At 40.7% G+C, this 25818-nt stretch overlaps 1 protein-coding gene across 1 annotated transcript in view; it reads right to left on the reverse strand.

Moving 5' to 3' along the window:
- Positions 1–25818, reverse strand: part of LOC128692203 (alpha-2-macroglobulin-like) — a gene marked incomplete at its 5' end in the record, with an annotated part of 260699 nt that overhangs the window by 165871 nt on the left and 69010 nt on the right. The window contains 1 exon segment of the mRNA XM_070096368.1: positions 14988–15205. Within this exon segment, the coding sequence (XP_069952469.1) occupies positions 14988–15205 (218 nt within the window).

The following is a 25818-nucleotide window of genomic DNA, read 5'->3' on the forward strand; positions in this document are numbered from 1 at the left end:
GGCTTACATTCTACTTAATACTAAGTAGTATATCATAGTTGTACAGTAGGAAAGTAATTATTTCATAGTTGTACAGTAGAATATTAATTATAAATGAATCAAAATTTGTATAATACAAAGATATACGTATTTATATTCTAAAATGCTTTTGTGAAAAACAATGATTTAATTATATTCCTGTCAACAATGGATAAAAGGTTCAATGTGATTGTTTCAGTTATGTTGTGGGAGTACATATGTGAGTAAATGTGTACTGAGTATTTAGCATTTAGTCTAGGGTGATTAAGTGGCTTTTGAGAAGTCTTAAATTGATTTTCAGACTGGGTTACTTTAATATCTTCTGGTAATGAATTCCATATTTTGGGGCCCTTTATGTGCATAGAGTTTTTACACAGTGTGATATGGACACAAGGTATATCAAAAAGAGATCTGTGTCTTGTGTTGTGGTCATGTGTCCTGTTAAGGTTGGTGAGGAGAAGTTTGAGTGGGGGGTTTATATTTGCATGTATTGTTCTGTGTATGTAGTAGGCACATGAATAAGTATGGATGTTCTTAATGGTAAGCAGATTCAGACTTTTGAAAATTGGTGATCTATGCTGGTGGGAGTGGGAATTTGTTATCCTTCTTACTGCTGCCTTTTGCTGGGTTATTAGGGGTTTTAGGTGATTGGATGTTGTTGATCCCCATGCACAAATTCCATATGTAAGATAAGGGTATATGAGTGAATGGTACAGTGCCAGGAGAGCTGATTGTGGAATGTAGTACCTTATCTTTGATAGTATGCCTACAGTCTTGGAGATTTTCTTGGTGATTTGTTGTATGTGTGTCCGGAACTTAAGGCTACTGTCAAGGTGGATACCTAGGAATTTTCCCTCTGTGAGTCTTGTGACTGATGATCCATTTAGCGTAATGTTAATTGGATCATTTGCAGCTTTGTTTCCAAACTGAATGAAATAGGTTTTATCAGTGTTCAGGGTAAATTTGTTAGTTATCATCCAGGCAGATATTTTCTGTAATTCAGCATTGACTGTGTTTGCTAGTATGACTGCGTTTGGGTGGGAAAATACATATGTAGTGTCATCTGCAAATAATATGGGTTTGAGTAGCTGTGATGCATTCGGTATTATTATTATTATAATCAAAAAGAAGCGCTAAGCCACAAGGGCTATACAGCGCTGCAGGGTAGGGAAGGAAGCGAGGGTATTGGATGGCAGAAGGGAGGAGGGATGATCAGTAGGTTACAGAAAACAGCGGGGCAGGGGATAGTACGGGGGTAGAGGGTAGCAAGAGATTGAAGTAGAAAGGGCTGAAGGTATCAGAATTTGTGAAGTAAGTCAGTTGTTGTCAAAAAGTCAATGAGAGAGTCTGGATGAAAGGTGGGTCCATCAGCGAGAAGGGAAGGTAAAGAGAGAGCAGCGGAGCGAAGACGACGACAGAGGTAAATTCTGCGTGCTCGTTGATAAAGTGGGCAGTCCAACAGACTGTGGCTGACTGATAATGGAGCTTGGCAATTCTCACAGAGAGGAGCAAGACGCCTCTCCATGAGATATCCGTGAGTAAGACGAGTATGGCCAATGCGAAAACAGGAGAGAGTAGTCTCCCAACCTAGACACTGGTGATAAGAAGACGGCCAGTAACCTATACTCGGTTTAATAGATTGAAGTTTGTTGCCGAGCATAGTAGACCAACGTTGTTGCCAACGGGTGTGAAGGTGGGAAGATATTGCAGCAAAATAGTCCGTAAATGGAATACCTTCATAAGAAACTGGTAGGTCATGTACTGCTGACCGCGCAGCAGTGTCTGCCTGTTCATTGCCCTGTACGTCAACATGACCAGGGACCCAACAAAAAACAATATCTTTATGCTTGGTAAAGATGCGGCGTAGCCAAAGTTGGATACGGAGGACTAAGGGGTGAGGTGTATCAAATTTTTGTATAGCCTGTAAAGCACTAAGGGAGTCTGAGACAACCACAAATGATGACACAGGCATAGATGCAATACGGATAAGTGCTGTAAGGATGGCATATAATTCAGCAGTAAAAATACTAGCCGAAGATAGTAAATGCCCTTGTACGACGCTGTCCGGAAACATTGCTGCGAATCCTATGCCGTCAGAAGACTTAGAGCCATCTGTGTACACAGCAATGGCATGAGAATGAGAGTGAAAGTGGTCAAGAAAAAGAGAGCGGGAAGCGACCGTAGACAGTTGGTCTTTCGAGCAAGGGAGGGAGAAAGAACAGACTCGAACAGCTGGAACTTCCCAGGGGGGTAGGGAAAAGTGAGATGCTACATGTACATAGAAAGGTGGTAGTTGAAGAGAAGACAAGAGCGAATGAAGGCAGAGAGAGAAGGGATGGAGTAAACGGGCGGCGAACAAATAAAGAATGCCTACTAATATCAGTGACCATTCTATAAATGGAAGGATTGCAGAGATCATGAGAGCGTACATAGTAGCGCAGGCAATGGGCATCACGGCGATCGGATAAGGATGGAACGTTCGCTTCTGCATAGAGGCTCTCAACAGGGGAAGAGCGAAAAGCACCAAGGCATAAACGTAATCCTTGGTGATGAATGGGGTTAAGGCTAGAGAGAGTAGCAGGAGATGCCGCTGAATAGATCTGGTCACCATAATCAAGTTTCGATAAAATAAGGGTGGAATGTAGGCGAAGGAGGGTTCGACGATCAGCTCCCCATGAAAGATGAGCAAAGGTTTTAAGAAGGTTCAGCCAGCTGTGACAAGTTGCCTTCAGAGAGGTAATGTGAGGTTTCCAGGATAACCTACGATCAAAGAGGAGGCCCAGAAACTTGACTGTATCACGTTCAGGGATACGGGAGCCATAGAGGTACAAAGGATGATCGGAGATGACAGAGCGTCTAGTGAAAGTAATTTGGTGGGTTTTAGTACTGGAAAATTTAAACCCACGTGTGGTGGCCCAATTGGAAACACGGTCGACTGCATGTTGGAGAGAAACTGTAATGAGGTGACAGTCAGCGCCTGCACAGGCAATAGCGAAGTCATCAACATAGAGTGATGACCAAATATTTGATGGAAGACTAGAGGCCAAATCATTAATAGCAAGGAGAAAAAGTGTTGTGCTCAGAACACATCCCTGGGGGACACCTTCAGCTTGGATAAAGTCCGGGGAGAGCACATTATTAACCCGAACACGGAAATGCCTGTCAGTTAAAAAGTTCTTAAGGAAGGATGGTAGATTGCCTCGAAGGCCTAAGGAGTGGGCTTGGGCTAAAATATTATACCTCCAAGTTGTGTCATATGCCTTCTCAAGGTCAAAAAATATGGCAATAACTGAGTGGTTATTCGCAAAGGCATTACGAACATACGTATCCAAGCGTAGTAAGGGGTCTATGGTAGAACGTCCCTTACGAAAGCCATATTGACGAGTGGAGAGACTGTTGTGTGTCTCTAAATACCACACTAAACGTCTATTTACTAGGCGTTCCATTACTTTGCAAACTGCACTGGTAAGAGCAATGGGACGATAGTGGGAGGTTTCATGTCCCGTAGTGCCTGGTTTGCGGAAAGGGAGAACAATGGCGGATTTCCACAGCTGTGGAAGAACTCCTTGTGACCAAATAAGATTGTAAAGGCGTAATAGGACTGCAAGGGCTGACTGATGTAAATGTTGTAGCATACGAATATGAATGTCGTCGGGCCCAGCTGCCGATGATCAACAAGCTGAGAGTGTTGCCTCCAGTTCTTGAAGTGTAAAAGGCACATTATACTGTTCTTCTCTGAGAGAAGAAAAGTCCAAGGGTGCTAACTCTCTGGCAGACTTTGAGGAAAGAAATGAGGGGCATAGATGGAGTCCCTGAGAAATACGGACCAGATGATTGCCAATTTCATTGGCAACATCTAGTGGGTTTGCTATATCAACACCGGCAACCCGCAGAACAGGAGCCGGGTCAGGAGAATATTTACCACTCAGTTTTCGTACTTTTTTCCAGACTGCACTCATAGAGGAAGCAGAGGTGATGGTGGAGACATAATCTCGCCAGCAAGTGCGTTTAACATCACGGATGACACGGTGAGCGATCGCACGCTTCTGTTTAAAATCAAGGAGTCTCTCTGTGGTTCTATTGTACCGGTACCTGCCCCATGCAGCGCGTTTCAAACGTACTGCACGAGCACAAGCAGGAGACCACCAAGGCACGCATTTCTGAGAATGCCTGCCTGAAGTTTGGGGTATAGAATGAGAAGCTGCGGTGAAAACGGAGGACGAGAAGAGGTGTAAAAGCTCATCAATGGAGGATGAAGAAGGAACCTCTTTAAAAACAGTTAGGTGTGAGTAAAGATTCCAATTTGCCCGATTAAATTGCCAGCGTGGGGTGCGAAGAGGTGGCGAATATGAAGGGGAAGTAAGAATGATTGGGAAATGATCACTGTCATGTAAGTCCGGGAGAACAGACCAAGTGAAGTCTAATGCGGCGGAGGAAGAGCAGACTGAGAGATCGATGCAAGAGAGAGTATGAGTCCGAGGATCAAAATGGGTGTGAGTACCTGTATTTAAAACATGGAGGGGGTGGGTGGCAAGAAAAGCCTCTAACTGAATTCCACGGGAATCACAGTGAGACCCCCCCCAGAGGAAATGGTGGGCATTAAAATTACCAAGTAACAGAATTGGTGGCGGTAATGATGAAACAAGGAAGGCAATATCCAGAATAGATAATGCCCGAGAAGGAGAGAGATATAAAGAACAGAGCATATACCACCTATGTAAGTGGATACGGGCTGCTGTGTAATGCAGCGAAATATGAACAAATAGCTGATGGTACGGAATATCAGTGCATAGAAGAAGGGCACTTTCATTAAAGGTCCCATCAGGAAAAGGATCTGAAGAATACAATAAATTATAGCCGGAGATGTGAGAAATAACAGCAGAGTGTAATTTTGGTTCCTGTAAGCAAACACCAACAGGGGCAAACTGGGAGAGTAACATCTGAAGCTCACCCCGATTACCCCTGAGGCCGCGTATATTCCACTGTAAATAGGCCATGATTGGCAATGATAAAGATACTTGAAATCCGCAGGTAAGGGTTCCTACGGACTAGAGGGGTTAGAAAAGTCCACATGCGGAGGCAGTGGAAAACGTTCAAGCAGCGAAGGAACGGTGCGCTGTGAAGAAAGGAGTTTCGCAGATGGAGCAGAGGAGAGAGAAAGAGCGGAAGGTGGATCAGTGTCCATTGATGGTTTGGTCTCTGCAATATATTCAGAGATTGCTTCAAGTGTTTCAGAATTCAGAGACGTCGTATGGGAGACATTATTGGAAATGGTAGGGGGAGGATGAGTGAAGATTGGAACTGTATTGGACTGTACCAAGGTAGGGGGGGGCGAAAGGGTGGAGGGAACTGGAGAAGCGTGGCAGGGGACAGAAGAGGCAGGAACCTGGGAGGTGGCAGAAGAGGAAAAAACTTGGGAGGGAACAGGGGAGGAAGGTACAGTACGAGGAGGAGGGTGAACCTCTACACTTGTAACTGAGCCAGTGAGAGGGGAAGAACCAGGGACAGAGACAGGGAGGGTAAAATGAGGAGGTGGAAGATGGGTAGGAGGTGTTAACGGACCTTTTTTTGACCTTTGAGAAGTAGAGGGATGATTGGGAGGAGGTGTCGTACGAGGTCTCGTCGATACTGAGGCTTGTGAGAGAGAACTCGAAGAAGCGAGATTAGACTGAGGCGTTGAAGTAGGGACGTCTGAGCCGAGGACAGCAAAAGGATTAGATACAGGAGTGACTATGGGAGAGGTAACCACAGAGGTGGGTGTAGAAGATGGGATACCAGAAGTGGGGGGACGTTTTGAAACACGGGAATAAGAAACACGTGGGAGTCTCCCTTGGAGGCGGAGATGAGAAACTGCCATGGCATAAGGGAGACCTTCTGTCTCTTTGAGGTAACGGATTTCCCGCTCGTTTAAATAGACTTGACAACGGCGAGAGTACGAAGGGTGAGCCTCATGACAGTTAAGGCAAGAGGGAGATCGATTGCAAGACGTATTAGAATGGTCATCGGCACCACAGACTGGGCATTCGGCGATAGATCTGCAATATTTCGCTGGATGGCCAAATCACCAGCAATTTCTACACTGTTGTGGTGTAGGGATCACCTTTCGAACTTGTAACCGATGTCCTGCTATATAAACTGAGGATGGGAGTTCTCGGCTGTCAAAAGTTAAATGAGCCACATTGCTAGGGTATCGTCTCCGCCCGCGGGCAGGAAGAACGTAAGTGTCTACCTTGAGGATTGGGAGATCTTGGAGTTCCAGCTGTTCAAGAATGTCAGTGCCACATGTCTGGAAATTTTGTTGAACTATGGTATGGGGCAGAATGACGGTACCACTACAAGAATTGAGGGAATGATGTTTTTCAAGAGTGACAGGAACAGTATCGATATGGGAAAGACGAGAGAGCTCATGAGCCTGGGTAGCATTCTGTACGGTAATGATGCACGTACCGCTCTTAAGAGCATGAAAAGAAATATCTTTACCAACATGTCGTAGGAGTGCCTTGCCAATACTATGGTCAGAAAGATAGGCAGTAGAGGAAGTCGGTCGTAAAGTGAAGAATTTAGTCCATTGTTCAGTCTGAAACTGAGCGTGGAAAGGTAGTGAAGGACGTGTCGATCGTTGCTGAGAAGAACGAGAAGGTGGAATAGTATCATCAGCAGGTAATTGTCGTTGGCGTTTAGGCGTGGGACCAGAGTTGGTCCGACGTGGAACAGGTCGGCGATTTGAAAATTGCCGCACCGTAGAGGGAGAGGCCGGAAGCATAGTCAGAGGAGAGCGAAGGTCCAATAAATCGAAGGAGTCAGTCGAGGCCTCAGTACCTGAAGCGGGTGAGGAAACAGTACCGGCAATAGGTACAGAGGCATGAGGAGTGTCTGAAGAGTGGTCCAAAGATGAGGCGGGGTCAGAACGGGGTGCGGTATCAAGAAGGGGCCCGGGGGTAGTAGGTTCATGGACTAGGGCTGCCATGGTTAGGTTACTTCTTTCTTTTTGTTTTTAAGAAAAAAAAAAAGAAAGAAGAAAAGAAAATAAAAATAAAAAAAAGAATAAAAAAAGGGGGGACCGGGGAGGGATAGTTCCTAGGAGGAATGAAAGGGCCAGAAATCTCCCTCCGCGCCCAAGAGGACCTCAGCACCGCAAGTAGCGCAGATGCAGCATGGAACCCGTGCCATACCCTACCCATCATGCTAGTAAACTAACAATCCGGGATAGCAACCTCACATCTGCCGAGCTACCTCGGTGGACAAAAGAGAGGGCGGCCGGATATCCGCCACAAAGCATACCTCCTTCGGCCACCACCCCTGGAATCCGAAAGGTGGCTTCCAGAGATACACCCGTCGCCCGAAAGACACCCAAAGCTACTCCGGGATACCGGAGAGGGAACGGGACATCCCCAGGCGACCCAGATTCCACGGCAAACTACGCCACCGCCAAGAACCTCAACGGAATGGGATAGACCCCGGTATCCTTTCCCCTACCTAGGAACTAGCGCGCCTGTGGGAGAAATCCCAAAGGCCAAAAAGAGGAAGGGCAAAAGGGAGGGGTGGGGAGGAGGAGGAGGAAAGGAAAAAGGGGAGGATGGGGAGGATGGGATAGGGGAGGGGAGATGGGGGGGTAATTAGGTTCGGTCTGAGGAAGAAGACCGGCAGGTCTAATTCCTCAGACCAAGAGCCTCTTCACCATGCCAAGGAGCCCCCCTTGAAGAGGATGCATTCGGTAGATCATTGATGTAGATGAGAAAGAGGAGTGGTCCAAGGATGCTTCCTTGTGGGACTCCTACTGTGACTGGTTGAGTGGAGGAGTTTGCATCATTTGCATACACATACTGAGTTCTGTTACTAAGGTATGACTTTAGGTAGTTGAGGGAGTGGCCTCTGATACCATAGTGCATTAATTTGGAGTACAGTAGTTCATGGTCGACTGTATCGAAAGCTTTACGTAAATCAATGAAAATGCCCAGCAGGACTTCTTTCTTTTCAAGTGCAGTATATATTAGCTCTAGCATGTGTATGATAGCGTCATTTGTGCTTTTATTATTCCTGAATCCAAACTGACAAGGGTTTAATATGTTGTGTGAAACGAGGTAGGAATAGATCCGCCTATGAATTAATTTTTCAAAGATTTTAGAGAGCAGTGGTAAGATAGATATTGGTCTATAGTTATTCAAGTCAGCTTGGTCACCTCCTTTATGGATCTGAGCGACCCTCGTTATTTTGAGGATTGTTGGGAAGGTAGATGATTCAATGAATTTGTTAAAGAGCGTTGCAATAATTGGTGACAATGCTTGAGAAGCTTTTTTGTACATAAAAGCAGGCAAGTTGTTTATGTCTCCTGTCTTGTTTTTAAGGGTGTTTATGATGAGCGTAACTTCAGTGGGGTTGGTTGGAGCTAGGCATAGCGTATTTGGGTAGGTTCCTATGAGGTAGTCTGATGGATGGGCGTTTGTGCTTGGTATTTTGTTTGCTAGATTTTTTCCTATGGTGGAGAAGAAAACATTAAGTCTGTTTGCTGTTTCGGTTGGAGTGAGTAGGGGTTCATCTGATTTTGTTAGTTTGATTGCTTTGTTTTTGGATAACTTTTTAGTTCCAAGAATTTCAGATAGAGTTTTTCCAGGTTTTTTTCATATCACTTTTGATGTTATGTAATCTATTTTCATAATACAATTTTTTTGACCTTCTTATCAGGCTGGTAAGTGCTGACGAGTAATTTCTAGACTGTTCTCTAGTTATTTGACCCATTCTATACTGTTTTTCATATTTGTGCTTTGTGTTAATGGATTTGAGGATGCTTGGTGTTAGCCAGGGATTATTCAGCCTCTTTGCTGTGATCTGTTTAGTTTTTCTGGGGCAATGTCTGTTATAGAGGCATTGGGCTTTTTTTAGAAAATTATTTATACATTCATTCATATCTGTATATGTTTCAAGCTCATTTTGCCAATCGATGTTATTCATAGCTGCTATAAAGTTGTTAACTGCTGTCTCGTTATGTAGTCTGAAGGTTACTTTACTTTAGTAATGTCTTGTGGTAGTTTGCCCAGATTAGTTATGAGAAAGGTTGGGTAGTGGTCTGTAGTGTTGTCTGTGATTATGCCTAATTTTAAAGGGGATATGGTGTTTGTCCAGATGTGGTCTATTAAGGAGATGCTTGTCTCGGAGATTCTTGTAGGTTTAGATATTGCTGGAAGCAACAGGTAGTTACTCATTGTGTTTGTGAATTCGGTTACTTGTGGGTCTTGGTCGTGTAGTATGTTTATGTTGAAATCACCTGTTAGTAGTAGGTGGTCTTTATTCATGTGTGCATCAGTAATCATGTTTCTTAGTTTTTCACTAAAGTGATAAATGTTTGACTGTGGTACTCTGTAGATGTTTGTAACTGTGAGGGGTTTTTGCAGGTCTTTTGATTTAAATTTAGCTATGATATATTCTCTATGTTCATCCCTTGTGCAAGATTTATTGATACATTCGAGTTGATTTGAATAGTATATAGCTGTTCCTCCCCCTTGCTTGTCTGTTCTACAGTTGTTTATGGCCATGTAGCCAGGAATGGTATAGAAATCTGTAATATCAGGCTTAAGCCAGGTTTCTGTGAGTGTGATGATTGATATATTGGAATGAAGGGAACTGAGTAATGCTGTGAGATCATCACAATGTTTGCTCAAGGATCTGACATTGTAGTTAAAGATGGTTATGTTATTGTTTGCACTGAGTAGTGTCTTTGCTTGGTCTGCTGTGTAGTAATTACAGTTACTGGTTGATTCATGTAATTCATTTTGTAAAAAGTTTACATCAGGATCTATGTCTGTAATCATAGGATGAGAGTAATTTTACAAACTAGATTTTCTGAGTAAAATGATACAAGATTTATATTGAATCTACAACTAGACTTATGACTAAGACACCGTGATTAATCTAGAACTTGTAAAAAATTTGAAAGAAAAAGGGATTTTTACAGAATTGATAATTCAGTTATACACTTAAGTATCTAATAGCACCTCAATTATTTTAACAAGTGAGTTTATGAACTACAGTAGATATTTACAGCTAAAATAAAGGAGCTAATGGATATAATAGTAAAAGAATGTATTAAAAGTAAAATCAGTAGCACCTGAGGTAGTCTATAGCACCTGAAGTATTTTAATGGCAAAATAGTGAACTTATTACACTTTAGCCCCTGAGAATAGCACTTTGATTATTTTAACAATTGTGAATATATGAACTGAGGTAGTTATTTAAAGCTAAAATAAGGGAGAAAATATATAAGGGACTAAATTAAGTAAAGGTAAACAAAGTTCAATGGACAGATAATCACTATGATATAATATAATGGCAAAATTGTGAACTTATTACACTTTAGCACCTGAGAATAGCACCTTGATTATTTTAACAATTGTGAATATATGAACTAAGGTAGTTATATAAAGCTAAAATAAAGGAGAAAATATATAAGGGACTAAATTAAGTAATGGTGAACAAAGTTCAATGGACAGATAGTCACTATGATATAATATTGATTTGGGAGTAAGATCTGATTTGTAATGTATAATAAGTTGAGCAATTAACTGCACTATAAAAAGTAGAGAAATATGAGGTAGCTGGTACTAGCTAGCAAAAGATAGTTTTGGGACTCACACAATAATGTAATTGGAATATTCACTAATTGCTCACACAATATAAAGGGGATTAAAATAGTAGTGGTAAGCTGAATTAAATGGCCAAGGGCCACCCACAGTCTATAGTGCCAAGGGCCACCCACAGTCTATAGTGCCGAGGGCCACCCACAGTCTATAGTGCCGAAGGCCACCCACAGTTTATGCTGAAGGCAACCCTTGGATTAAAATCTCTTTGACATCAAGAAACCCACCTTGAGAAGTTGAATGTTTAGTAGTGGTTGATGGCAATATCAGATGGACTGAAATGAACTACAGTATTTAGAAGATCCATCAAATCCATTAGATCCATTAAATGAATACATTTAACTCTCTTAACCCTTTGACTGTCGAAGGGCCAAATCCTGAAGTTGCTTCTGGTGTCGCAAAATATTCGAAAAAAAACAAAATTATTTTTTCTTATGAAATGATAGAGAATCTTTTCCCGATTGTAAAGACACCAAAAAAACGAAATTTGATGGAAAACTGACGGAATTACGCTCTCGCGAAGTTAGCGACTTCTGCGATATTTAAAAATCGGCAATTTCGCCCACTTTGAGCCCTATTTTCGGCTAATTCCGTTATTCCAGTCAACCAAACTCATAACTATTTCTTCAGAACTCTATTTTTTCTATCGATTGAGTACAAGAAACTGCCCATTTACCGATTTCAACTACCCAATAACATGGTCAGAAATTTGCAATTTGGCCAATTTCACGAAAATTAAAAAATACGACAATTTCAAAATAAGGTCCAGAATGAACAATGCAGACATTCCTGGCTCTAAAATAACATTTTCTTTGTTCATCAGTCATGTCTCCAGGTCCCTGTGATATTACTCTTGCTTTTTATTTTGAAATTTTATTCAAACAAAAAATAGAAGATTTACTGTTATGCAGACTACTGCAATACTGTAATAATTGTAAAAATTACATCAACCCATTCATGACTGCGTATTAGAATGGCTATTTGGACATTTATTGGACAATGACATCATTTGTTCACTTTTGAACATCGGCAAAAATCAAACATTTCCTGTACTTTGTGCTCCATTTCCAGGTTCTTTTTATAGTAAAATTAATCAAAATCACCTCCATTTCTATAATATAGTTTCCATTCTATCAAATGAGACCAAGAAAACGAGAATACAACCACAAATACTATACGAAAATAGACCACAAAGTCGGCATTTTAATTAAAAAAAACGGTCGGAGTTTTTTTTTTCTCATTATGCACTGCGTGCTCCAGGATTTTTTTTATGTGGTGCACACTGACCACACAGACCCATTCTCTCACATGTAGGCCTACTAGCTTTCTCCTGCCTGATTTGAAGCCGCTAGAATTTATGAGTATATATACGTCAAACACGGTACCTCGCAAACGTATATATACGGCCGCGACAGTCAAAGGGTTAATGGTCTTCAATTCACTCATTCCCATTTTAAGATTTTTGAGAGTGGAGTTACAAAGTGCATGCCACACAAAAGTTTATTAACACTGGGAGTTCCATTTTTATCCTTAGCAGCACATATGCCCACACCTTTAAAGACCAATAGGTTTTCAAGAGGAATGTAAATACTGTATAAATTGACTGATGTTAAATAACTATAATGGATCCTAAACAGCAAGATCATGCTAAAGTAGCAGAGAGAGAGAGAGAGAGATGGTACTGAAGAATAGTACTTAACTATAATTGCCAGAATTGTGCTATGGACCACTACCATGTTTGCTGTTGAGATCAGCATTCAGCAGTACAGTCACTAGACCTCTACGACAGAAATGGGACCCTGCAACCTACCTCGACAGATGATTAAATAGGAAGGATTTTTTTTCTTTAGCTTGTAATGGGTGCATTCTCTTGTTAGTCAGTTTGACTGGCCCTCGAGAGAAATCATTTAATGGACAGTGGCCCCACAGTGGCCCTTGGCCTTGTGGCTAACACTTCACATGGCGAGGGTCCTGCTTTCAATTCCCAGCGAGGGTAGAAACATTGGGCATGTTTCTTTACACCGGTTGTCTATGTTTACCCATCAGTAAAATGGGTACCTAGGAGTTAGTCAACTGGTGTGGGTCGTATCCTGTGACAATGACCTAATTTGCCCAAAATGCTCAGCATAACAAGGGGCTTTCTATGTAGTACTGTAGTATGTCAATGATGTCAGCTAGGCCTGTACACCATGTACATGTACTTGTAGTTAATAAAGATTCAGTGGCACCCCGAGTTTCGAACTTTCTTCATTCCAAAAGACTGTTCAAGTGCCGTTACCAAACGAATTTGTTCCCATAAGGACCTTGGGTGGCTTTAAAAAGAGATTGAACAAATATATGAGTGGGAGGGGCTGGGTTTGATTGGTGTCATTGGGTACAAGAGTAAATTCTTGGGTAGCTTTGGGTAGAGGTCGTTTTGATAAGGACCTGTCTTGCATGGGCCAGTAGGCCTTCTGCAGTGTTCCTCCATTATTATGTTCTTATGTAGTGTAAATTAGATTAATCCATTTCAGACCCCCAAAATGACACTTACAAAAGCACTTACAATAATACATTTACATAATTGGTTGAGTTGGGAGCAGTTCAAAACTCAGGGTACCACTGTATTATTATTATTATTATTATTATTATTATTATTATTATTATTATTATTATTATTATTATATTATTATTATTATTATTAATTGCCTAAATATAAGCAGTTCCTCTTAACCAAAGTAGTCGGGATAGTTCATACAAACTGTACAGCATCTCAATGAATGGTGAAAAAATGCTATCGTTTATATCTTTAGCTCTTCCATCATCGGTCAAATCATATCATGGAATCAAACCTGCACATACTGTAGTGTAGAAATTAAAAAAAAAAAATTTTTTTTTTGTTCAATACAACTTGTGAAAAGGTACAATACTGTATCAGAGGAGTGACAGTGTTGTGAAGGTGGCAAGGAACTATGTAATACAAAGATACCATGACAATGTAAAAGTATTTTTAACTCAGGCTGACATGTGACTCTTTAATTATTATTATTATTATTATTATTATTATTATTATTCAAAGGGAAGCGATAAACTCGTAGGGATCATGCAACATTTGGGAAGTAAGAAGTAATTAGGTTCAATCCAAGAAAGGAAGAAATCTTCAACTCACTTGAACACGATCCCATCACTGGCATGGAGTCACCTCCCTTGAAGGGATGACTATACCGAATGAATGAACAAACAGTTAATGAGATATGCATAATGACACTATATATGAAAACTATGCAAAATTAAAAAAGTATAGTATAACTAGGCACAGTTCAAGGTTAATTAACCAATTAATATGGATGCACTGTTGAACACCACAGTACCGTGTCCTCCTTTGCAGATGACAACGGAATTTGTGTGACAGTGTCATCCATCAAAGACACTGCAAGTCTCCAAGCAGACATCAAGTAAATCTTTAAATGGGAAGCAAAAAACAATATGAAGTTCAATGAAGACAAATTTCAATTATTCCACTATGAAAATCTCAATGAAATTAAAACTCCAACCACACAATGCAGTGAAAAACTAATGTGAAGGACCTGGGAGTGATAATGTCAGAGGATCTCACTTTCAAAGATCACAATAATGTATCTACCACATCTGCCAGGAAAATGATAGGATGGATAATGAGACCCTTCAAAACTAAGAATGCCAAGCCCATGATGACTCCTCAAATTGCTTGTTCTCTCTAAGCTGAAATATTTCTGTACACTAATGGCCTCTTTCAAGGCAGGCAAAATTACAGACCTGGAGAATACACAGAGAACTTTCACGGCACGTATAAGTATAATAAAGCACCTAAATTACTGGGAACTGTTGAAGTCCCTTGCCTGGAATGCAGGCAAGAAAGATACATGATAATATACACTTGGAAAATCATGGAGGGACTAGTCCCGAAGCAGCACATGAAAATCACTCCCTATGAAAGCAAAAGACTTGGCAGGAGATGCAACACTCACCCAGTGAAAAGCAGGGGTGCCAGAGGTACACTGAGAGGCAACACAATAAGTGTCAGAGGCCCAAGACTGTTCAACTGCCTCCCAGCATACATTAAGGGGATTACCAATAGACCCCCAGCTGTCTTCAAGAAGGCACTGGATATGTACCTAAAGTCAGTACCTGACCAGCTGGGCTGTAGTTCATACATCGGTTTATGTGTGGCCAGCAGTAACAGCCTGGTTGATCAGGCACTGATCCACCATGAAGCCTGATCAAAGACCAGGCTGCAGTGGCACTGACCCCCAAAACCCCCTCCAGGTATACTCCAGATATACATAATAACAGCAAATAAGACATTAGAGATTGCCTTACATCAAATATTTTCAGAGCATCTACTTCATCAGAGTAAGAAAATAGCCGCCATCGCATTGCTCCTGATCGTTTTACAAGAAAATGTTGTGACAGCATTCTAACTGCAGTCAAATCTTCAACTGGAACTCCTGCTGGCTCTAATTCTGGATTGAATGGGACTGCTTCAGGAAAGTTGGAGCCTGGTATACCAGCAGGAACTGAAGGCGGACCAGAAGGCTCTGTTGAAAAGCATAAAGAACAAAATTATTCTGGTTTTTACTGTTAAAATATGTATAGAATGTCTTAAAAGTACTACTTTTACCATAAAAAAATTAAAACGATATGACCTTATTAGGTATAGTATATAAGGGGATGTACGAGAGCATAGTGGTACAAAAAACCTTTATATGGGTGTGAAGCATGGGTTGTAAATGCTGCAGCAAGGAGGAGGCTGGAGGCAGTGATATGTCTAAGGGCAATGTGTGGTGTAAATATTATGCAGAAAATTCGTAGTGTGGAAATTAGGAGGCTTAGAATTTCTAACAGTATTAGTCAGAGGGCTGAAGAGCATATAAATCTTTAGATGAAGGAAGGCAGGATAGGGGTCATAATCAGAAAGGTTGGAGGGAGGGGGTAAAGGAGGTTTTGTGGGCAAGGGGCTTGGACTTCCAGCAAGCATGCATGAACGTGTTAGATATGAGTCAATGGTGACGAATTATTTTTGGGACCTGACGAGCTGTTGGAGTGTGAGCAGGGTAATATTTAGTGAAGGGATTCAGGGAAACCAGTTATTTTCATGTAGCCAGACTTGAGTCCTGGAAATGGGAAGTACAATGCCTGTACTTTAAAGGAGGGGTTTGGGATATTGGCAGTTTGGAGGGATATGTTGTGTATCTTTATACATATATGCTTCTAAACTGTTGTATTCTGAGCACCTCTGCAAAAACAGTGATTATGTGTGAGTGAGGTGAAAGTGCTGAATGATGATGAAAGTATTTTCTTTTTGGGGATTTTCTTTCTTTTTGGGTCACCCTGCTTCAGTGGGGGACGGCTGACTTGTTAAAAATATAAATAAATAAATAAATAAGTAAATAAATAAATATATATATATATATATATATATATATATATATATATATATATATATATATATATATATATATATATATATATATATATATATATATATATATATATATATATATATATATATATATATATATATATATATATATATATATATATATATATATATATATATATATATATATATATATATACACGTACATATATATATACATATATATACATATATATACATATATATACACGTACAAACGCACTTACATAAATACACTTACATAATTGGTCACATTCGGATAATCGTTATCCACATACAGGAGGGCCCCACTTATACGGCGGGTTAGGTTCCAGGCTACCGCCATAAAGCGGAAACCGCCGTAAAGTGGAACACCCTTTTTTTCCACTTACAAATGCATACAAACACTAGATAACAAGTTTACACTAACATATATTATGTTAGCAATAGAACCAGGCATCAAAAAAACAATAAAAAAGTACAATACACACATAGTGCACTCATTACTTACCTTAAAATATTTATAGTCTTAATCTAGGGTGAGACAAGTAGTATTTATTGTAAGAAATCAAGTGTGGTATGTATGGTAGTCAGCCAGGCTACCATACCAGGCCACCCCACCCACACATACTTTTCTATGATATTTAAGCATCCCAGAGCGATAAAATGTATATACAGTTCACTCATTACTTACCTTAAAATATAGGGTGAGATGAGTAGTATTTATTGTAAAATATCAAGTGTGGTATGTATGGTACTCAGCCAGGCTACCATACCAGGCCAACCCACCCACACATACTATTCTATGATATTTAAGCATCCCAGAGCGATAAAATGTATATACAGTTCACTCATTACTTACCTTAAAATATAGGGTGAGATGAGTAGTATTTATTGTAAAAAATCAAGTGTGGTATGTATGGTAGTCAGCCAGGCTACCATACCAGAGAGAAAGAATGAGTGCATGAGAGAGGACAGGTGCAGAGTTATGTAAACAAACCAGGCGACGATAAGTTTTGTAAACAGTGTACACGTCTGGTTTGTGTACAAGTTACATTGTGTACAGGTTGTCTCTACATTGATACGGTAGAATAAATAAAGAAGAACACTCCCATTCTCATGTAACATCATTTTGAGAAGAAATGATGCTCTGAGTGAAGGCAATGGAAGTAAGTCACTCTGACTTTTTTGGGTTATCCTAGGTTCTCTACACATATGTTGTTATGTATTTATGTTATGTATCGTGTTTATTATATAATTTTTAAAAAAAATATCACGGATGGATTAAGGAAAATGTGTATATTAACGTAATATACAACATTTAATGATACACCGAGCTCAGACAGCGTAAACAAACTGAACAGGTTGTGGACGATCACTCGGTCAGGCGAAATAGACGGTATTAATACGTGTCCAGTTTTAGTTCATTCATGTACATTTGTAAGAGTTTGTGAAACTTTTACCTTATAATACAGTGGACCCCCGCATAACGATGGCATCACATAGCGATTATTTCGCATACCGCTTACTTTAATTGCAAAAATTTTGCCTCACATACCGCTTAAAAACCCGCTTACCGATTTTCTTCCGAGACGCGCTCACATGTTCCGCCGGTGGCATTGTTTACCAGCCAGCCTCCGCGGTAACATCCAAGCATACAATCGGAATATTTCGTATTATTACAGTGTTTTCGGTGCTTTTTCTGGAAAATAAGTGACCATGGGCCCCAAGAAAGCTTCTAGTGCCAACCCTACAGCAATAAGGGTGAGAATTACAATAGAGATGAAGAAAAAGATCATTGATAAGTATGAAAGTGGAGTGCATGTCTCCGAGCTGGCCAGGTTGTATAATAAACCCCAATCAACCATCGCTACTATTGGTGGTACAGCTGCTGCTGCTGCTGCACTGTCAGCTGCTGCTGCTGCTGCACTGTCAGCTGCTGCTGCTGCTGCACTGTCAGCTGCTGCTGCTGCTGTAGCACCGTTGTTGGTGTGGCTTATTGAGAATACCAAGAAACAATTAACCCCAGAGGATTTGCCACCCAGGATAACCCAAAAAAGTCAGTGTCATCGAAGACTGTCTAACTTATTTCCATTGGGGTCCTTAATCTTATCTCCCAGGATGCAACCCACACAAGTCGACTAACACCCAGGTGAACAGGGAAAAATGCCTGGAACTAGTGCTCATATTGGTGAATTTAAAGCCAGCAAAGGTTGGTTTGAGAGATTTAAGAATCGTAGTGGCATACACAGTGTGATAAGGCCTGTTCTGGAAGAAAATGCCAAACAGGACCTACAGTACTCAGGAGGAAAAGGCACTCCCAGGACACAGTGTCTCATCAGTCATTGCTGCATCTTCAATAAAGGTAAGTGTCATTTATTCTTCATTTAGTAGACTAGTACATGCACAATATATACTGTGCATGTACTACTCTACTATTGTGCATGTATCCTTCTCTTTGTGTGTGGGAAAATGTATATTTCATGTGGTAAAATTTTTTTTTTCATACTTTTGGGTGTCTTGCACGGATTAATTTTATTTCCATTATTTCTTATGGGGAAAATTCATTCACATAACGATTATTTCGCATAACAATTACCCCTCTTGCACGGATTAAAATCGTTAACCGGGGGTCCACTGCATTATTATTATTATTATAATAATTAAATCATGAAACAAATACTCTTACACTGTGTACAAGTTAGTACAGAATTATAGCTATAAAGTGAAGGCATACGAAAGGAATATTTTTCTACAGTTATCCCTAGTAACAGGTGACGGGCTAGAGAAAACGTAATTCTTCCGACACTTCTACAAACCGTTTGGTAAACATCTCGTATATATTTGTATAAATTTTTATACTGTGGGTGCATGTATCATGTTTGTGTGTTACATAATGTGTTTCTTATATAATTTTGAAAAAAATATCATAGATAGATTAAGGGAAATGTCTATATTAACGTAATATGCGACATTAATGCGCCCAAGAGATTATTATTATTACTATTATTATTATTATTATTATTATTATTATTATTATTATTATTATTATTGCATCAAGAGTAGAGAGACTCTTAGTGATTTTAATGTGTACCTACATGCCAGCACAGTGTGTAAGTTTATTTAGGTACAGGTGTACACAAGTTTAATTATCAAGTACAATACATATAAAATATAAAATAACTTTAAAACACTTGAAATTTTGGAAAGTTTCCAGACATAATAAGGAGATGTGCTCAGGGAGAATGTAAACAAACTCGGTGGGCCGCTGTGACCGTATTAGAAAGACAGGTGGGGGGAGCCGTATAGCGAGTTTTGGTCATAATTTGAAATGTCCGTATTAGCGGAACGCCGTAGCGAAACGCCATAAAGCGGGGCCCTCCTGTATCTCTGCTCCCTCTTTAAGGACCCACGGAGAGATGTTGTCTGGTCCCACCGCCTTTGAGGTGTCAAGTTCGCATAGCAGCTTTTTCACCTCCTCCTTGGTTATATGTACCTCATCCAGCACTTGCTGGTGTACCCCCCTGTTCTGATTTCCTGGAGTCCTACTGGTTTCCACTGTAAACACTTCTTTAAATCTCGTGTCGAGCTCTTGACATACCTCTCAGTCGTTTCTTGTGAACTCCCCATCACCCTTCCTCAGTCTGATTACCTGGTCCTTGACTGTTGTTTTCCTCCTGATGTGGCTATACAACAGCTTTGGGTCAGACTTGACTTTCAATGCTATGTCATTTTCACATTGTCACTGAGCCTCCCTTCTTATCTGTGCATATTCGTTTCTGGCTCTTCGGATAATCTCTTTATTTTCCTGAGTTCTCTGTCTTCTGTACCTTTTCCATTCTCTAGTACACCTAGTTTTTGCCTCCCTACACCTTTGGGTGAACCAAGGACTCGGTCTGTTCTTCCCATTATTTCTGTTTTCCTTGGGAACAAACCTCTCCTCTGCCTCCTTGCATTTTGTTGCCATATAGTCCATCATTTCTTGTACTGTTTTTCCTGTCAGTTCCCTCTCCCACTGAATGTCTTGCAGGAAGTTCCTCATGCCTGAGTAGTTCCCCCTTTTGTAGTTTGGTTTTTCCCAACCTATTCCTGCTACTCTCTCCACTTGAAGCTCAACTATGTAGTCAAAGCACAGAACCACATGATCACTAGCTCCCAGGGGCCTTTCATACATGATACCCTCGATGTCCGAACTACTCAAGGTGAATACAAGGTTCAGTCTTGCTGGTTCATCCTCTCCTCTCTCTCTGGTAGTGTCTCTAACATGTTGATGCATGAGGTTTTCCAGTACCACATCCATCATGTTAAGTAAGACACATATGCAACAGTTAGGTATCTTTATTATGAAACGTTTCGCCTACACAGTAGGCTTCTTCAGCCAAGTACAGAAAAGTTGATAGAAGCAGAAGATACTTGAAGACGATGTAATCAGTCCATCACCCTTAAAGTTTTGAGGTGGTCAGTCCCTCAGTCTGGAGAAGAGCATTGTTCCATGTTTTGGGACCCCCATGGGGCTCCAGGTTTTCCCGGTCAATCTCCTTGTGATTGAAATCACCCATAACTAGTTACTTTGCTCCCCCCATGTGTGCTCTCCTGGCCACCTCAGCTAGTGTGTCGACCATTGCTCTCATTGTATTCTTCTCTTGGCCTCCTGCAGTTCTGTGGTAGGTTGTACATTAGTGCAATTATCACCTAATGTCCCTCAGACTGGATTGTTCCTACTAAGTAGTCCCTTTCGCCTGTGCCATCCATTCCTTCCTTTTTTCAAAACCCCACTGGTTTTTAATGAGCAGTGCAACTCCTCCTCCCCCTCTCCTCCCTCTGTCTTTCCTGAGGATTTGGTATCCGGATGGAAAGATTGAATATGTTATTATTCTGGTGAGTTTTGTTTCTGTGAGTGCTATTATGTCTGGGGATGTCTCCTTGATTCTTTCATGCCACTCCTCATACTTATTTGTTATTCCATCTGCATTTGTATACCACACCTTCAACTTCTTTTCTAAGACTATGGTCTGGGAGGTATATTGGGGTTGGGGAAGTGGGAGACCTGATAAGGAACTATGGGTGGTTGCTGTGGGGGTGGAGTTTGTAATGTAGTGGGTGGGGGCATTGGATATGGCATGGGTGTTTTGGGTTAGAGTGTTTGGTTGCACTGGGGTTGACCTGGCTGGGGGGCTTCTATAGGAAGTTGTGAGGGAGGCTGTATTTGATCTTCTTCCTGGGTCTGGGATCTCCTGTCTGTCTCTTCCATCCCCTCTCTTTCCTCCTTTCACCTTTGTACCATCTCTCTCAGTTTCTGCCTTTCTTCTTGTGTTCTGTCGCGGTCGAGATACACCTTCCTGTATGCCGGCATGTCCCTTAATCATGCTTTCTCCTGCAGGATCCTGTTCCGAGTCGATTCTGCCTTGAAGGTCACTTTCACTGGCCGGGTCCTTTTTTTTTACAAACCCCCCTATTCTCCGAAAATTTTCCAGCTGGGTCATGTCGTCTTCTCCTATTGCTTTTATGATGCTTTCAATTGCTTTTTTTTCCCCTTGTTTTCTTGCTTCATATGTTTCCCCTTCAACTTCCTGGAGTCCATACACAAAGACTGACTTCACCCTTTCATTCTCCCACTGCATATCCTAGTGTATCCACTCATTCAATTTAATTTCCTCCATTACAGCTTTCCTTTCTTCAGTTTCACTAGCTAATGTACTTGGGCTCAATGGCCTGTCATTTTCCCTTCTCAGCTTTCCCTGGGATCTGCTGTGGTCTGTTAGGGCCTCCACATATAGCTTAGCTCTTTCATTTACTACAGTCTCCTCTGATAGAGCTTCTACATGCAGTTTTGCTCCTTCTTTCCCTACAGTCCCCTTATTTGTGACTGAGGTAGCAGTCTCTGATGTCAATCCCAAAATGTTCTTTAGTTCTTTAGGCTGTTTCAGATTTTTCAGTTCCTCTCTAAACTCTGTATCCTAGCCTCTGCTGCTTTGACTTGCACCTCCCACTTCCTGCTTTCCATAGGGATGTCTGATCTTCCCTGCTGATCAATGAGTAGGAATGTCAGATCTTCATTGCTGATCCTCTCTTCCATTCTCATGCTAAGTTCTTCTAGTTTCTTTTCCCATTCATGTTCCCTTTTTATGAGCTCTGCTGCCCAATCTTCCTTTGCAGATTCCTCCTCCTGTCCTTTGATTTTCCTTCCTGCTCTCTGGCAACCCATTTTTGTTTTATTTTGATTGCCTATGTAATTCTGTGAGTTAGGTTAGTATTGTGCTTGTCAGAGTGTGGGGGGGAAGGTAGAGGAGGAACTGTGGCTATGTGGGAGAGGGGTGGGGAGGGGGATTTAGGGGGGAATATGGGGAGTGGGAAGGAGGGAGAGGTGGGGAGGGGAGGAGGGTGAAAGAGGGAGGGGTGGGATCAGGGGAAGGAGTGAGATGTTGGTGGGGGAGGGGGGGAGTGTATGTGTGTCTGGATATGTGTGTACTCACCTAATTGTGGTTGCAGGGGTCGAGACTCAGCTCCTGTGTGTGTGTGTGTGTGTGTGTGTGTGTGTGTGTGTGTGTGTGTGTGTGTAATTATGTGTGGAATTATGTGAGGGTTTATTATGTGTCTGAAAAGTAGGTTAATTGTGTGTTGGAGTGTAACGTGGAGTCTCAGTGATCACTTGCCTGACCACAACTTCTTGTGACCTGACCCCCACCCTCCTGGGACTTGACATGCACCTACTTACAATGTTGCCATTTATGCTTGTCCTGCCACCTAGCTTATAGTAACTTACTCGCCTTGTTCAATGGATTACCAATTGCTATTCCTTATTGAATACTTGAGTGCCTATTCTTTATCGTGTTATGAGAGTTGACCATTCACAATCAGCTTGGCGGTTAATTGGAACCTGAAACCCCACACCCATACAACCACTCATAGGTGAATACAGAACTTGCAATGCAGCTGTAGCAGCCTGTAGATTGTCCAGCTCGATGTGACGTCCTGGCATAGATCCTCCTCAATTTCTTCTCGTTATATAATGTACCCTATTCAGTGTATTTCTCTCACTGGTCACACGATTGTTTCACTTTATTATCTTTCTTGGGTGACACGTGACAACGTCGCCTGCCCTGCCCGCTCTGACTGCGCACCACGTTTTACTTTCTAGATCACTTACAAAATTGTGGCTCTCCCTACACTTATGTGGCTCAGGCAAATTATAAATCGTTTCAAGGAATTGTTCACTGCCCTAGCACACTTAGCTGCCCTTCAGATCACTTGGGTAGCCCTCGAAAACACTTATATTCGCGGAGCACAGAAGGTGTGACTCGCACACGCACTGACGAGACTGTGTATGTATGTATGTATGTATGTATGTATATATGTAAGAATCACAAACAAGCAATACAAGATACAAAACAACCACATGGGGATTTGAATGATAGCTCTAGGTCTTTTGTGTTGCAATCAACACATCATCAGAAGCTTGCAATGTTGCACAAATGAGTAAGAGATCTCAGCAGATTCACTCAGGGGAATGCTCTTGCTAATAATTTGTTAATTTCTATTTGTTTATCATTGAAGAAATGAATAAGGAACCATATATGTATAACAGTTTTTAGCCATAGTAATATTAGCATATTCTTTAAAATTTTGTCTGTATGTATGACCTATGACGTCAGTACTACCGAGTTATTTTAGCTAAAGCCCATCTCTTTGTTTCTAAATGAAACAAACAGATGGGAGATGAGAAGTTGGAGGTCAGGACATGTATTTTTCTGTTCATATATGGCAGTTACATCATGTCTCTACTGTCACTGGAAAAATTTGAATTTGTTGTGAATTCAGTTAGTGCCGACTATTTTTTCTTTATCATTTGGCAATTTATTTTTTACGAGACAGTTTCCTCTTTCCACTTCACAGAGCACTTGTGGGTCTCTAAATTGTGACCTGTCTGGCCTATGTTACATGTGATCATGTAAATCTTTACTGTTTAATGATATAATTTTTTTTGGTGGGGTAGGTCACTATTTTTGTAAGAAAAATCCTTAGTTTACTGAAGAATTATTATGCCCTTTCAGTAAATTTAGCCTTAAGATCTTGTTGGAAAAAAAAAACTTTTTTTTTGACTGACTTGGTGTAGAAATTTTGGTAAGCTTTCTTGAATTCTTGAAAGATGATCCATCCTTTGTAAGAGCAATACTTTGACATGATTCATATATTTTCTTCTTTTCCTGGTCTAACTTGTTCTGCAGATTCTCATGTCTGAAATTTTCTTAATGATCATTTTTCACATAAGAATTCAAACAGGTAGAAGTTTTTTCATGTATACTAGATTTAACCCTTTGACTGTCACAACCCCCAATCCTGAGGTGTCTCCTGGTGTCGCAAAATTTCAAAAAAAAAAAAAAATTATTTTTTCTTATGAAATGATAGAGAATCTTTTCCCGATTGTAATGACACCAAAAAAACGAAATTTGATGGAAAACTGACGGAATTATGCTCTCGCGAAGTTAGCGACCTCGGCGCTGTTTACAAATCGGCGATTTCGCCCACTTTGAGCCCTATTTTTGGCTAATTCCATTGTTCCAGTCGCCCAAACTCATAGCTATTTCTTTAGAACTCCATTTTTTCTATCGATTGAGTACAAGAAACTGCCCATTTACCGATTTCAACTACCTAATAATGTGGTCAGAAATTTGCAATTTGGCCAATTTCACGAAAACTAAAAAATATGACAATTTCAAAATAAGGTCCAGAATGAACAATGCAGACATTCCTGGCTCTAAAATAACATTTTCTTTGCTCATCAGTCGTGTTTCCAGGCCCCTCTGATATTACTCTTGCTTTCTATTTTGAATTTTTATTCAAACAAAAAATGAAGACTTACTATTATGCAGACTACTGCAATACTGTAATAATTGTATAAATAACATCAACCCATTCATGACTGCATATTAGAATGGCTAGTTGGACATTTACTGGAAAATGGCATCATTTGCTTACTTTTGAACATTGGCAAAAATCAAACATTTCCCCTACTTTGAGCTCCATTTCTAGGTTCTTTTTCTAGTAAAATCAATCAAAATCACCTCAATTTCTATAATATGTTTTCCATTCTATCAATTGAGACCAAGAAAACGAGAATACAACCATAAATACTATACGAAAATAGACCACAAAGTCGGCATTTTAATTAAAAAAAACAGTCAGAGTTTTTTTTTTCTCATTATACACTGCGTGCTCCAGGATTTTTTTTATATGGTGCACACTGACCACACAGTCCCATTCTCTCACATGTAGGCCTACCAGCTTTCTCCTGCTTGATTTGAAGCCGCTAGAATTTATGAGTATATATACGTCAAACACGGTATCTCGTAAGACGTATATATAAGGCCGCGACAGTCAAAGGGTTAAAGTGCCACAAAATGCACATGAATCTGGTGATATCCCTTATCTGGTCTTTTTGGTTGAGTCACTTGGATTGCATCCAGAAAGTGTGAAGCAGCTGAGCGCCATCTCTGTTCTTGTCAAAGAAGCTCGCAAAGGAATAACACTATTACAACCTAGGATTTCAAAGGCCTGTTATCCCAGGTGTAATGGGAGCAAAAGAAACACAACAGAAAAAGTTTAGACTTATATTATCCTTCACCAATTTAGAACAGCAATATGTACACTATGTACAGTAATAAGTATAGTGCACGTCACGGTAAGCAAGGCAGAAATAGAAGCCACAAGATAGCAGACCGTGCTCAACCAGCTCTAGAATGAGAATGACAAGGG

Source organism: Cherax quadricarinatus, chromosome 53 (assembly GCF_038502225.1).
Source record: "Cherax quadricarinatus isolate ZL_2023a chromosome 53, ASM3850222v1, whole genome shotgun sequence".
Classification (NCBI taxonomy): domain Eukaryota; kingdom Metazoa; phylum Arthropoda; class Malacostraca; order Decapoda; family Parastacidae; genus Cherax; species Cherax quadricarinatus.